Consider the following 14332-nt stretch of genomic DNA (forward strand, 5'->3'; position numbering starts at 1 on the left):
ATTTCCCTTTCCGGTACTATGCTCAGTCACTGCAGAACTTCATATTCAGACTCTTTCAGTGGACCTTGAAAGAAACTTCTGAAGCCAGGAGACACACAGGCTGGGAAACTGAAGACATGTACTACACTTTTATAACGTGAACACTGTACCCAGAGATAAGGACTCTGCAGCACTGGCACCAGGTCAGTGCCCAACTGCAGAGGCCTTGGGATTTCTGGTTTTGGTGAACAGACCAAATTAGAAGACCAGAAAATAACCTAATTAAGATGTATGTGTGTGATGGGTTTCTTGGAACAAATGAATATGGTTTCCCTGTGATCATTATACTGTCCACATTCTGTTCTGTCAGCAGTCAACAATGCCCAGAGATGAAGAGTCATCAGAGGGGACAAAGGACATAAAAGGAGGGATTTCAGAGTAGCAAAAGGTCCATGAGAGGGGAATCCAAGGCCACTATGGACACAGGGCACACCACCAATCCATCTCATCTACTTCACTGGAGTGGAGGCAGTGGGGGCCTTTAATTTCTAGACTACTGGCATCTGACATTCAACAAAGAACCACAGAGTGAAGCTCATGTACTAGCCAGACGTACCTTCCCTCTGAGACAGCCCTAGGACTGGTATAGATGTTATACTTAATACACATTAAGCACACAGAAAGTACTTTAAAGTTGTAACAGAACAGAAATTCACAGCACTTACAGTGCTTTAACAATGGCAGATCCTGCTCTAAGTTAACCCTCAGTGGATGTGGTATTAGATTAAAGCATTTTAGGTTAGAGTACTTTTTTTGAACAACTGAACCACATCCATCACACTTCAATGTAGCTGCATTCTGCTGCCTACCCAGGTGCTCCTTGCTGTGTGGCTTGTTAGCCTCAGCTGGTGCTTGTCTGCTGTGGGTGAGCACTGGTCCATCCCCACCCTCACTGAGGCTCTGTCTCCTCCCTGCACAGCTGGGTGAGAGGACAGGGGAATAGAACCTCTCTAATGCATGGATTCCCTCTCCCCACAAGCTTACAGGCTTGGGTCTTGGTGTGGGCCAGGCTGGAACCACATGATAGAGATTCCCACCCGGGCCCCAGTTCCTGGTATGGCAAAAAGCTGGGCTGGGCAGCTCTGTGCTGCAGTTTCTGGCTGTAGCTGTCAAGAGGCTTGGGTAGAGGGAAAGGGGGGAAGGGAGACCCCCCCCCCGATTGCTGGCTGGAGTCCTAGTGGGGGACAGGCCAGGTCCACGTGGTGAGGGGACTGCTTTCCCCCACTCCCCACCCAAGCCTCCTGAAAATGGGAGCCAGAAGCTGCAGTGCCGGGTTGCCCAGGTGACTTTCTGCCACAATGGAAACTGGGGCTGTTGGGGGGGCCTCCCATCAGCTTGCTAACTGGGATCTTGAGAGGGGCCAGGCCAGATCCAGGTGGCAGGGGGAGTTCTCTTCCCCCTGCCCCAGTTTCCAGCATGGCAAAAAGCCAGCTGGACAGAGCCATGATGCAGCTCCTGGCTGCAATGGTCAAGAAACTGGGGCAGGAATAAGAAAGCCACCCTCCCCTGTGGACTCATCCTGGCCCCCTGCCAAAATCCCAGCCAGAAAACTGTAGGCAGGGTGCTCTGTTACCCCCTCTCCCCAGCTGCTGCTGACAGTCACCAGCTGCCAAGCAGGTGGGGCTGTTTCTGGCAGCCTACTGAGAGGTGTGCAGGAGTGCTCCCCAACTTGCTGGCCTTGGTCAGGTCAGGCAAGCACTAGGCCCCCGCCACTGAACAGCAAACATCTATTCAGTTCATTCCCACTCTAACTTATAGCACATTAAGTAAAGTGAGATAGAGCGCTTCCACTAGGGCCTTTTTGAACATCTGTACTTAGCCCTAGTCATTGCCACTGGGCACATGTACAATTAGCTCTTTGCTGCCATCACCTCCTTTGTCATCATCCTGGATCCATACCTGAAAAATTCAGCTCATTTAAAATTTTTTGAGAGATTATATAAACTTTTTTGGAAAAAAATATTGGTTATTTGAAATTTCCTATTTTTCAATTAAAAACTGAAGTTTGGAGTTGGATCCAAGCTGAAATGAGAACTCTGGGGCTTCTCCCAACCCTACCAGTTTCCCATCCCCTTCAGCTCCACTGCAAAAGGTAAGTGAATTGGTATTAAGAAAAAAAAAAATCAGAACATTTCAGGAAAAATGTCTTTCACTTTTGGACCATCCATACCTGTAGATAAGAGTAAAATTCAGCATACGAGAATATAATTTATACTTTGTAACTGGTGTCAGTTTAGGATCTGCTAAAATGACATAAATAGTAAATGTTATTAGAAAGTAGAGAGCACAAAATGGTGATATTGGTTAAGAATGCTTGAAAGCAAAATGGTATAAAACATAGGTTCCTTCTGTTTATTAATTTTATGTAACTGAAAACTGATCTTCCAATTTTATTTTCTTTTGAATTTAAAAAAATGTTACTTTTAATTCTCCATGATGGACTTACTTTTCTGCCAAGATAGAACTTACATGACTATTACATTATTAAAGAAATTACATTGCTAAAAGTACCATCAAAATACAACAGGTGCTTAAGAACAGTTCAGGGATACAAGTTGTAGCTGTGTTGGCCTACAGGCAAAAGCAATAAGAACTCTTAGTAGAGGTGATATCTTTTATTAGACCAACTAGATCATTGCAAAAAAAAAATTTTATTTGCAAGTTTCAGGCATACACGCCCTTCCTCAGGCATAGAAGAGTGCAAAGATTGCAAAATTTCTCCCAGGTGGAAATAAAAATTAATATTTACAAGAGAGCTAAAAGGTGGTATAAGATCTCCCGGTTAGAAAAGTTCATTTTGGCTCAGATAAAAGTTGGAGCAGTCTATTTACCTCAAAGTTATCTGAGGGCAAGCAGGACACTAAATTATGCTTCTTTCTTGTTGTGATGCAAAAGCAATCAGAACTCTTGGTAGAGGTGATATCCCTGAGCCATGGAAGATATCGCTGAAAACTTCATAATTTTACAAGAAGGAAGCAGGAATCAACATCTTGAAACCTGAAAGCTGACACCTCTGCTCCAGCCTTTTGTTTCAAGCCAAATTTGCATGCTCACAGAGTAGCCTCAATACAAGAGAAACTGCTTGTCCAGGAGAACCTTCCATCACCAGTCCTCCTGTGAAATATGACACCTCATAACAAGAAGCAGAATTCAATGTCCTGTTTGCCATCAGACAACTTTGAGGTAAATAGATTGCTCCAACTTTATCTGAGCCTAATTTGCAAAAAATGAACTTTTCTAACCAGAACCAGGAGATCTTACACCACCTTTCAGCTCTCCTGTGAAATACGAACTTTCATTTCTACATGAGAGAAATTTTACAATCTTTGCACTCTCCTATGCCTGAGGAAGGATGTGTGTACCTGAAAGCTTGCATATAAAGAATATTTTTGCAACTATCTATTTGGTCTAATAAAAGATATCACCTCTACCAAGAGTGCTGATTGCTAAAACAGTCCAGGATATTCAGTGAAGGCATCTAATTTATAGATTTGCTCTATACCCATACCAAGACCCACATGTAAATGGTACTTGGTCATTTGGGCTGGGGAGTAAAAAGCGGTGAATCATTCCTGTGTATGTCATTGACTACAAAACTGGTATGCCTTACACACAAGTTTAACTGCCCAGTGGGCAGTTACTCAGGAAGACTTTTGATTAAAAAGCAGTCATTTTCTTGTGCAGAGTTATCTAGATCTGTTTACTTGATGCCATACTATTTAGTAGAGCTGATTTGAAGTTTCTGACATGAAGGACAGACAGTTCTCACACTAGAAGCTGTTGTGAATACCTTTCAGGGCCTTCTTTTCCAACTTCAGTGAACAGTGGTACACAGGAGCTAGACCATCAAGTGCACAATCAGCATTCAAACATTTATTGTTCCTTTACTAAAATGAAAAAAAAGGGGGAAAGGAATCTCAGTGAGGCCATATATGACATTCATTTTTCAGTACAAGATGAGAAGCAGGTGGTTCTCAGAGTTGATAAAAATGAACAATATTAATGATAAAGAGCAGTTATGTCTAGAATCCCTTCATAAGCAAAAAAAGAAGTGAGACCTTCATTGGTTGGGTGTTCTTTCAGGTTCCCTAATGTTTATATACAGGGCCCAAAATTAAATCTGGCTGATACCCAACAAGGAGAATTGCTGATACTGCTGAGTCAGTGCTGACTGCTTTTCTTCTGAAACAAGGCTGTCACCTTCAGTTCCTGTCTATTGACAGGTTAGTAGGACTATAGAACTTCTAACTGCAATAATACATTCACACAGTAGATTTTTCTTTACTAAGCCTTTCAAGTTTCATTTAACCCCTTCACTGTAATAAATATAAACATTTTACAGAGCAAATTATCTGAATATAATAGTATTAATGTAATGTAGCATAGTTCTTTGTAATATCACACCACTGTCTCAGTATACTCATTAAGTAAAACTGTCAGTACAGATCAGTAACCCCCTAATTTTTCACTGCCTTATTGGCTGTGCAGTGACGTAACAGGTGCTGTTTTAAAATAGAATACCATATATGGGGTATCCAGGTTGTAGTTATATTGGTCTACAGGAAAAAGCAGTCAGGGCTTGTGGTAAAGGTGATATCTTTTATTAGACCAACAAGACTTTTGCAAAAAAAGATCTTTAATTGCAAGCTTTCGGGCACAAACACCCTTCATTAGGCATCAGAGAAAAGATTGTAAAAGTTCTCCTGGGTAGAAATGAAAGTTCATATTTAATAGGATTTCACAGAGAGTCAATAGATGGAAAACTCCTCTGGGCAGGCAGTTCTTAGCTGGTAAGGAGTCTCTCAGCCCTCCTGTGAGGCTCCGTGATGACTCAAATTACCTTTAACAAAGGCAGGAGCAGTATCTCAGGTTTCAGATAGTCACAGTTGCTTCCTGCTTTGGAAATTATGAAGATTTCATTTTAAAAAATGCCTAAATTTGACAGAGACTCCTTACCAGCCTTTATGCCTTTATATTCCTCTGATCCAAGCCAACCGTGGGTCAGGCCAGTCTCCTCACTGCTGGTAGCCCTAAGAGACTGATATGGCAGCCAGGGATCAATGTAATACATAGGTGATTCCCCTGGAAACACTGATGTTCTTCAGACTCACATTCTATGCCAGTGATTATCAACCAGGGTGCTGTAGCAACCTGGGATGCCTTGAGATCCTTTGATGGGTGTCTGTGAAGTGCCATGCAATGTTAGCACTGTTAGGCAGGCAAACAAGATTAACCAAATAAGATACATCTATTGATATATTTATTTTGTGAGTCTATGAAGGCCTGTGAGTCTATCTACCCAGCCTTCTGACCAACTTCAGAGTACCATGGCTAGCTGCCTCTCACAAGATAAACTGAGATACTTCAAATAGGAATCCATAGTATTAAAAACACTGTGACCTGCTGTGTTCTTTCTGAAATTTTTTCCGAAGAAAAAAACTGCTTAATTAAAAAACGAGTGAAAACTATGAGCTGGCATTTTCTGAGGGGTGCCTTGGGTCTAATGGAGGGCGCCAGATATCTAAAAAGGTTGAGAACAAATCACTGTTCTATGCTGACAGCAGGCAGATGAACATTTCACAAGCCTTGAGCTTCATTCAAAAACCATTGAAGTCAGCAGAATCTCAGAGGGCTCTGGGTCTTCTAATACAGCTTTGGATCATACATTGTGAAGCACTCCAAAGTCAACTCCACCTACTGGCCCCAAATAAGAAAGAGAACAATACAATTAGCCATTTTTGGAGCTCCTTGGCCAAAGTCTTTCAGGTTATGGGGTGGCAAATATATATAAATCTAGGAAACTATTCCATCTTACTCTGAAGTGGTAAGATTCTTACTTCATCCTTAGGGGTGCCAGTACACACCGCAGGGTTTATCCTCATTACATTAAATAAGTTTATAAAATGTAAACTTGTTAATTTTGAGGCGTCACATCAGTGTTTGCATGCACTTGTTTTTTGAATGAATTAAGCCCGGGTCCTGGCCAGTGCCATAGGAGAGCAGGATGGTCCAGTGTTGCATCCCCAGCCTGGGGCCCCCCACCCCATGCTCTGCCACACAACTGTGGGAGCATGGAGCTGGAGCACGCCACAAGAAAAAAAAAGCAATTTGAAAGCAGAAGCAATTCAAAATGGTGAACTACAAAGAAGTTGCAGCGCCATCTAGTAGACAAAGGGGCTCATTACAGGTCTTTGAATGCCTTTGTGTTTGCACACAATGAATCTATGGATGCGATGCTTTAATTTGCAACAAGCCAAACTAAACTATGTCCGAGGAAAGTTTTACTTTAATGCACCAGAAAGACTTTTAAAGTATCTGGAAAACCCGCTTGTGCAAACAGTCATGCTGCTGCAGCGCAAGAAAGGGCAAAAACCGTGGCATGTACAAAGGCCCGAGGTGGTTTCAGATTGAGTCAGAGTGCTCAGGCATGCTCATAAGCATTTTGGGGAGCTAACTAGATTTACAAGATTACATTCCTATATATCCCAGGTGCCCACCACCAGGAACTGTTGTCTTGTCTCTGAGTCCCATACCTCTACTCCAGTCCTGCTCTTCAGCAGCATCAGCATCAAGAGCAATTCATTCAGGAGTAGCAGCTTGTCTTCAGAAGCACAAGGATTGCAATGATTTTTATTTCAGACTTCTTGAGTATAGTAGAGGGCAACTCCCTGAAAGAGCCCTTGTCATTTGTTCCCAGTTTGTGGTCCTGTTTCAGCTCTTCAGTTCTAAACCTGACTAAAATATTTTTACAGTTTTGACTCTATCAGTGTACACATCCCACCAACACTTTCCTGTCTTCAGAGAGTTAAAACAGCAGTCTGGAATATTCAGCTTCTACATTAATTTTTCCTCCACCAGTAAACACACCTGTTGTGACTGTTCTCTGGCTATTTTCTAGGCTCATCCGATTCTCGATTCTGGAACTTTTTCTCTTTGAAAAACCTGGAAAAAATTGTCATTTCCTTCCTGTCAAGTTTCCTGTCTTCTAATGCCAGAAAATTGGAAAAAATTCATTAAACATTTTGTTTTCTGTGAAGAGACTATGTTGAGAATTGTAGAATGAAACCATGGCTTGTAGCTACCATGATCTGTAATATAAAAATGAAACATACAGAGCTGTTTTCTTTCAGTGCACCTGTTTTCCATCCTATCTTTTGTTTCTTTTGTCTATTTAGCATAGCCGCTTTCAGGCCAGAACTGTCTCATACTGTATGCATAAGAAAACTCCAGCATAATAGGTCCTGAACTTGGTTGAGTGTTCTAGGAACCGCTTTAGTGTGAATATTACTACTACTAGGGATTATAGTTTTCACTTCATACTCAGCCTGGCTGTTACATCTCTGTTTTAGGTAGGGGCAACTGCATTAAGCAAACTAGGGATTGCCCTCAGGCTCTTGGTAAGTTGCCACTGAAAGCTTTCATTGTTAAACTGGAAGTCTCCTAGCTAAATTTTGTATTTGGCATTTAAAGACTTAAAAAAAATCTATTTTTCAAGTGCAGAGAGTCCCAATACGTACCAGCAACTGGAAATTCAGCTACTATTTAACATACTGTCCTTTCTGTGTGATTTGCAAGCTCTTGTTAAAATTGTACCATCGTAGAATATGATAAAGCATGTGTCTGCAGATGAACTGGGGATTTCCACTGGCACAGTAATAGATTTTGGCCAGCAAAAGGGCAGCCAACTGCCAACAGCCAACTCTCTGACCTTTGGCTTGTCCTCTAGTACGGCCAATGCCCCTGCAGCATATAAAATGAGTAGCTGAGCAGCTAAATAAAGATCAAGGCCAAATCAAAGTCATGATTACACATCCAACCCCAGACAAGTTTGTAATGTCTATTTTTGATTATATCAGAACAGAGGCCTTTTTATTAATATTTTATATGATTTTCATAGCAGTGTTCAAGCTTTTTAAAGTCTTTGGGTTTTTAAAAAAATTGTAGTTTGCAAAAACTTCATTGGAAGTATCTGACTAATATTCTAAAAGACCGCCCATCTTATTTACTGCAGTATTGTACATGAAAACAAACATTTGGTAATTGTACTTCTCCAAATAAAGCCAGAAGTTAGTAAGACATCTAAATTGGGATGAATCAGACAGTTCAAGGTGTTATGGGGAGATACAAGGCTTTTCACCCCTAAAACGCTGATTCAAATGTTATTTGTGTCAGCATTGACCTAAAGTCGCTACCATGATGGGTACCGGTGGCTTATGTGATTTGACTTCCATGCTCAGTCAAATTCTAGAACTCCACAAATTACACATAGTATGCATAATCATTTGAGAGACTCATTAAATAATGGCATTTTAATTACTGAAGATTTAATAAGGGAAAGTCACCTTGTGAACAGGGCTTGTGATTATAAGGTGAATGCTCCCTTACTACCAGGCAAAAATCTTTTGTTTAATTCCCCATGTAAGAGTTTAAAACTTGCCCTGGAAATTATTTAGACACTTCAGCGGGATTTTTTGATGCTTTTATCTAATAGCTGATAAAAAGACAAGTATGTGAGATACCTGCTGTACAACCATCCTGCAGCACGCAAACATCTGTAGTCATGCAGGAGCTTCCTCACCAGCACCCAGCCTCTTTCTGCCACAACCAAAGAGACATGTCTACAGATGCAGAATGAAAGGCTGAAGAAAATACCTGACAGCAGAAAAATGGACATTCCAGGAAGCAAGTCCTTACCACCAGGGGCTGATGAACTATGGCAAAGGTGGCAATGTCTTAACCACCACATACTGGAGTCAGATGCTCCAAGGAACTAATGAAGTAGGGCTATACCATTGGTTCAACCACCTGTGACAGAGGTACAGAGCCTCACGCTATGCAACACCTGCTGCAATGCCCGCTGCTTGAAGGCACATGTACAATGAAAGGCCTTGCAAAGTACAATAAATATACACAAGAATGTGTAGCAAAGTGGTCAAATGTGGTGTAGAGACATGAGAAGAACAGTGCTACAGATGTGAATGTAGCTTTATATTCTAGAGCCAAAATATGCATAAGAATGTACACAGGGGTAAGCACAGCAGTAGTCCCTTTGCATTGAATAGATAAGCATGGATTTCTTCCTGTTTCATCTTAAGAAATGCCTGAGTCCCTGGCTATAAAATAGAACAGACACTTGCAGTGGGCTAATTTCCCTATCTCTGATTTCTATACTTATAGAAACAGAAGTCTACATATATATATTTTTAATATTAATTAAAAGGGTGCTTGGTTGACAGTTTAGCTTTGTACTCTATTCTTACTGTGTTAATAGTATTGCAAAAATATATGTTAAATTGTGAAAGGCATAAAATTAAGCTAAGTGCACCCTCTTGAGGTTGCTCATGTGAAAATGCGTATTAAAAGAAAAACCTATTTACTTGTTTTAAACAGGACTTCTTTTATGCCTATTGAATAAAAGACGTATGTAGCATTGCAGGCACAATGAAGGGAGACTGGTCCCTTCAAAATGGTCCTTAGTAATTGAATGCCAATCAATCAATCAATCAGACAATCAATCAATCAATCAATCAATCAATGAAAAATGAATTAGAAATGGGACTAGAATTTAGCGTTCACAATTTTAGGTGCTAACTACAGCACCAAAACACCTAAGTATTACTGGAGTTAATCCATGTGCATTTAATAAAAGGAAATGGAAGTGCATTGCAAATACCAAAATACTTATATAGGGGAATCAGGAATTACTCTTAAAAGAAACTGGGAAACAGAGGAAAGTGGTACAATTTAGGGGAAGTTTACTGTAAGGCTCTAAATTAGTTCCTTCTGCTAACAGAAGACAAGATTGTGCAACATGTATTGTGGCCTTATGCACAGGGACCTACCTAAATCATCATTTTGTGGAGTTGCCCACGAAATCCATGAAAAAAAATCTTAATTAAAATAACTTTTTATTCAGTCTTTCCCTCCCAGATGGGCCTGCCTGGGAGGGGAAGGCATTGGCTGGCATAGTAGCACAAAGGGGACAGCAGACAAGATGGCAGCTGTTCCTTCTCCCTGCCATGCCCCCTGGGCTTCTCTGCCAGTCAGGGCTGAGGGATAGGACCTCTCCCCCAACTGGATCCAAGGGGTGGGGCCACCACAAAATGCCTGCAAAATGGGCTCGTCATGCTGTGATTAAGCCATAAAAAGGGCTTTGTCTTGCTGCAAGTTAAGTAGGTCCCTACTTACGTATGTTAAGGAACTTTGAGTCCTAACTGGTTTAGCTTATAAAACATTAATCATATTTCTTTCATACAATGCATGCTGAATTTGGCCACAGAATTAAACTACACTGGCTCATGTCTTGCTTTGCATCGGTCCAGTGCTTGTTAGGGATGTGTTAACACTACTGAATTCATTTAGCTATACTGTATTGATGCAAATTTTCTTGACATAAAACCGGTATTTGTAATTACATTGAAGTCACTAAAATTACTCATGCATGTTACTGCCAGTAATTTAGCATGAGCCAGCGTAAGTGAGCAGAGGGCTATCGAGTTAGGGTTAGAATCAGTAGCAGCCTCCTAAACCCACCATAGACAATTCTGGACTAACAAATCCTCTCTGTGCGCAACTTTGCTGAAACATGATCATTTTAAATGTTTGTATTTTGCTTGAAACAGATAATTTTTAATATAAAATGTGCCTTCCCTCCCTCTCTACTGCTTAATGATAAAATAGACAAACGATGAAATAAAACTCTTGGGAGAACTGAAAATGGAATTTACTTATATACCATGGTAATGGTGCATATAACCTTACTGAAGCCTTGCTAGCTATTCTGGTGCCCTGTGCAAAGATGCCACAGAGCCTGGGGGGGTGGGATGGGATCTGTGCAGTGGTGGATCTGGGGTGGGGGTGGGGGAGTGCTGGTGCACTTCTGCACCACTCTTTGATTCCTACTCCAACCAAAGTTTAAAACCAACCACCTGGCAGTGGCAGCAGCATTTCTTGTCAGGCAGTGCTGCGGGAGTCAATTGACCTCATGGTTCATTGTAATCTATCTGACCTCTTCTGCACTCTTCATTTCACAGGTGTTTTAATGACCCTCTGTTCCTTTTAATGGTCTTGATGTTCCACCAATTAAGCTACCCTTTCTTCTGCAATTCTGCTGTCTGTTAGCTGCTCCTGGCGATAAAGCTCCTACTTCACAGCCCTGCCAATTGTTTTTAACTCATTGCATGAAGTTATATTTGTTTTTTTGCTCCAATCTGAAACTGAGTAATACAGCCCTAGGCCCCTGGCATATTAGTTAAACTTCTAGTTTATTCTTAATTGGAGAAAAATATATGTGGTTTCATATAGATTTATAGATGCTAGGGTTGGAAGGGACCTCAGCAGATCTTCGAGTCCAACCCCTTGCCCTGGGCAGGAAAGAGTGCTGGGGTCACATGAACCCCAGCCAGATGCCTATCCAGCTTTCTTTTAAAGACCCGCAAGGCAGGGGAGAGCACCACCTCCCTTGGAAGCCTGTTCTACATATGTGATGATGCATCTCACTATCTATCCTCTTCTGTCTTTTCAAAATCATAGATTGGCCCACAAGTGCATGTTATTGAAAATATAATTTAATTCTAGAACATGATCATGATATAGAGCACCTTATTATACACACTCATTGGCAGAAGGAGCGTGCAGCACTGGGTGATGCTACTGGCATCTCCTCTAGGCTGGGGGGCTACTTAGGTAGTGAGTAAAACTTTCCTCAGTACATCCTTTTGTACCATTCTCTCTTTACAGAAAGAGGCAGATCATGTGCGATTAATGGAGCAGCTTTATCTGTTTTGGATAAACAGGATTTGGACAGTTTTATTTTATGTTATTTCCCTGCTCTGGTGAAATACACTGTAACTGGAGGGCACACATGTTTTTTCCCCCAAAGCATTCATACAGATACCCTGGGCAAAATGAATCAAAGATTAATCTCTGCTGCAGTGGCGTATCTTTGAAAGGCTTGGAAAGTACTTGTGGTGGCTTAACAACACCTCAGCTAATGACTACTTTTGTCTGAGGTGCCATTTGAGATGCATTTTCATTTGAGGTGCCTTTAGCACACATTTAGGGTAAGCTGTGCAGGAGATTTTATAATCCAGTTCAGTTGCCTCAATTAGTGAGGGGTCATCAGGTAGGAAAGGAGCATTCCAGTTACTTTCTAGGCCCTCTAGGGACGTGGTTCTCAACGTTTTTTGTACCAGGACCCATTTGTAACATCAATGTCCAGTCCTGACCCAGTGCCCTACATTCCTGATGTCCCCTGCCCCACCCCCCACCCCTGTTTGTGGGACAGGGGTGGGTGTGGCGGGCATGGGGAGGCCCCAAGCAGCCCCTTGCAGGCTGGAACTCTGCCAGCCTGCAAAGGAAAAAAACCACAGTTTCCCACATTTTTCTTCTTTAAAGGACAATCCACTTTTAAAGTTTGTTTGCATCCCTTTCATATATTTTTGTGACCCACTTTTGGGTCATGACTCATGGCTTGAGAAACATTGCTTTAGGGAGCAGGTCCTACTGTGGGGAGCATAGGAAAGTTAGGCTGGAAGGGATGGCATAAGGTCTAATCCAGCCCCTTCCTCAAGGCAGAAGCATCTCTGACCAAACCATCCCAGCCTTTCTAACCCTGTTCTTGAAAACTTCCAAGAAAGTAGATTGTTCCAATGCCTGGGCACCTGCAAAGTCAGGAAGACCCTCTTAATCTCAAACCTAAATTCCCATTACTCCTAGGCCTGTCCTTTGGGCCACAGACAAAATCCCATCTCCATCTTCTTTCTAATCACCCTTCAGAGGAGCTATGCGGCCCTGCCTGCAGGCCCTGGTGCTTGAATAACTCTTACAGAGCAGCTGTAGTCTTTCTGTGGAATGGGGCATGCTCTGGAGACCAGAACCCTGCAGCATGAGGAGAGGAAGCAGACAGGGGCAGAGCAGGAGGCAACCTTCAGGAGCCAGGCGCTGCCCTGTTAAACACAGCAGCTCTGGCTGGCCCAGGAAGCGCTCCTGCCTAATCAGCATTGCCAGGTCTTAAATATGAAATAATTGTATTGGAAGCTCAAAATTATCCTACTGTCGAAAAACTATCGTACACTGAAAAAAATATGTGAATGAACACGCAAATAAGTTTTCTTCTTATTTACTTTATATTGCTCACTATAACTTGTTAGTGAGTGAGTGAGAACTGAATCAAAGTTGAAGCATTTCTTTATCTTGAGGCAAGCAGCTGTAAGAAAGTGTTGATAGTAAACCTCAAAGTTAGGTCGCAGCCTCTTGTGGGCTAAGATCAAGTGGGGGCATCCGAATCCCAAGATCTGTGGCCTTGGGTCTGCAGGTAGGATGCCTGCCAATGGATTTGCAGATATCTTAAGTACCAGGGTCAGCAGCTGGGATGGAGGATGCTCACCATTTCTAGCATCACACATGGTGTTTGGAACGATTGAGTTCTGCCTGCTCAGTCAAGATGGTCTTTGCAAGGATTGAGTTCTGATCACTTGATATGATCTCAGCTACACTTTATGGAAATTAAGGACTCCTCCCTAAGCCTGCTCCTGCAGCCATATGGCTTGGGCCTGGATGTAGGATGCCTGCCAGTAGATTTGGAAGCATCTGATGCCCCAGGAAGGGGTGGAGGACATTTGCCTGTAGCAGGGCCGCATAAGCTTCTTGAATGACTCATGGATTTGGAATTGATTTGCTGTTTTGACTTGGGGGACATGAAAAAATGTCCATAAAAAAAAAAATAGACTTTCTGAGTGATTTGGGTTTTGCATGTACTGCATCAATTATCTGCCTCAAACATGATTGTACATTTTGAACCCCTCTGGTACAAATATGGTAATTACTATACACGAGCGAGGCAACACCGCTCCCAACAGAATCCCAATGCAAGCCAGAGGCAGAGGGGCCTACTGCAGCTGGCCTGTCTCGCTACTCCTCCCGCCACTGTGAGAGGCCGGGGCATGCCGAGCTCTCGAGTCCCCTCCCCGCAGAGAAGCGCCGGCCTTTACCTCCGCACCACGTGGCCAAGCCGCAGCGCAACGCTCGACTCACTGCCCCAAGGCCCATCGATGCGCTCTGGGTGCGCTCGTTTGTCCCTGGCCAGGGGCCCGCCGCGCATGCGCGTGGGGTTCGGGCCGGGAGCTGCGCGCGCATACCCCACGCGGCGTTCGGTCCCAGGGCGGCGGCTGGCGAGCGGTTCTGTCGCGGTTCCAGACCCATCCCGCTTCCCGTCATGGCGCTGCACGTGCCCAAGGCCCCGGGCTTCGCCCAGATGCTGAAGGAGGGCGCGAAGGTGGGGGCGGGGCGCTGG

General features: G+C 42.9%; 1 protein-coding gene across 2 annotated transcripts in view; it reads left to right on the forward strand.

Moving 5' to 3' along the window:
• The first annotated feature begins 14159 nt into the window (after window positions 1-14159).
• Window positions 14160-14332, forward strand: part of CCT8 (chaperonin containing TCP1 subunit 8) — a 16718-nt gene continuing 16545 nt past the window's right edge. Inside the window, exon 1 of one of the 2 annotated variants that reach the window (XM_019524254.1) lies at window positions 14160-14314. In XM_019524254.1, the coding sequence (XP_019379799.1) occupies window positions 14255-14314 (60 nt within the window). In that variant the 5' untranslated portion in view covers window positions 14160-14254. The remainder of the gene's footprint in view (window positions 14315-14332) is intronic. The other variant, XM_019524255.1, reaches the window with a different exon arrangement.

Source organism: Gavialis gangeticus, unplaced genomic scaffold, assembly GCF_001723915.1.
Source record: "Gavialis gangeticus isolate Ggan-Ray unplaced genomic scaffold, GavGan_comp1, whole genome shotgun sequence".
NCBI lineage: Eukaryota > Metazoa > Chordata > Crocodylia > Gavialidae > Gavialis > Gavialis gangeticus.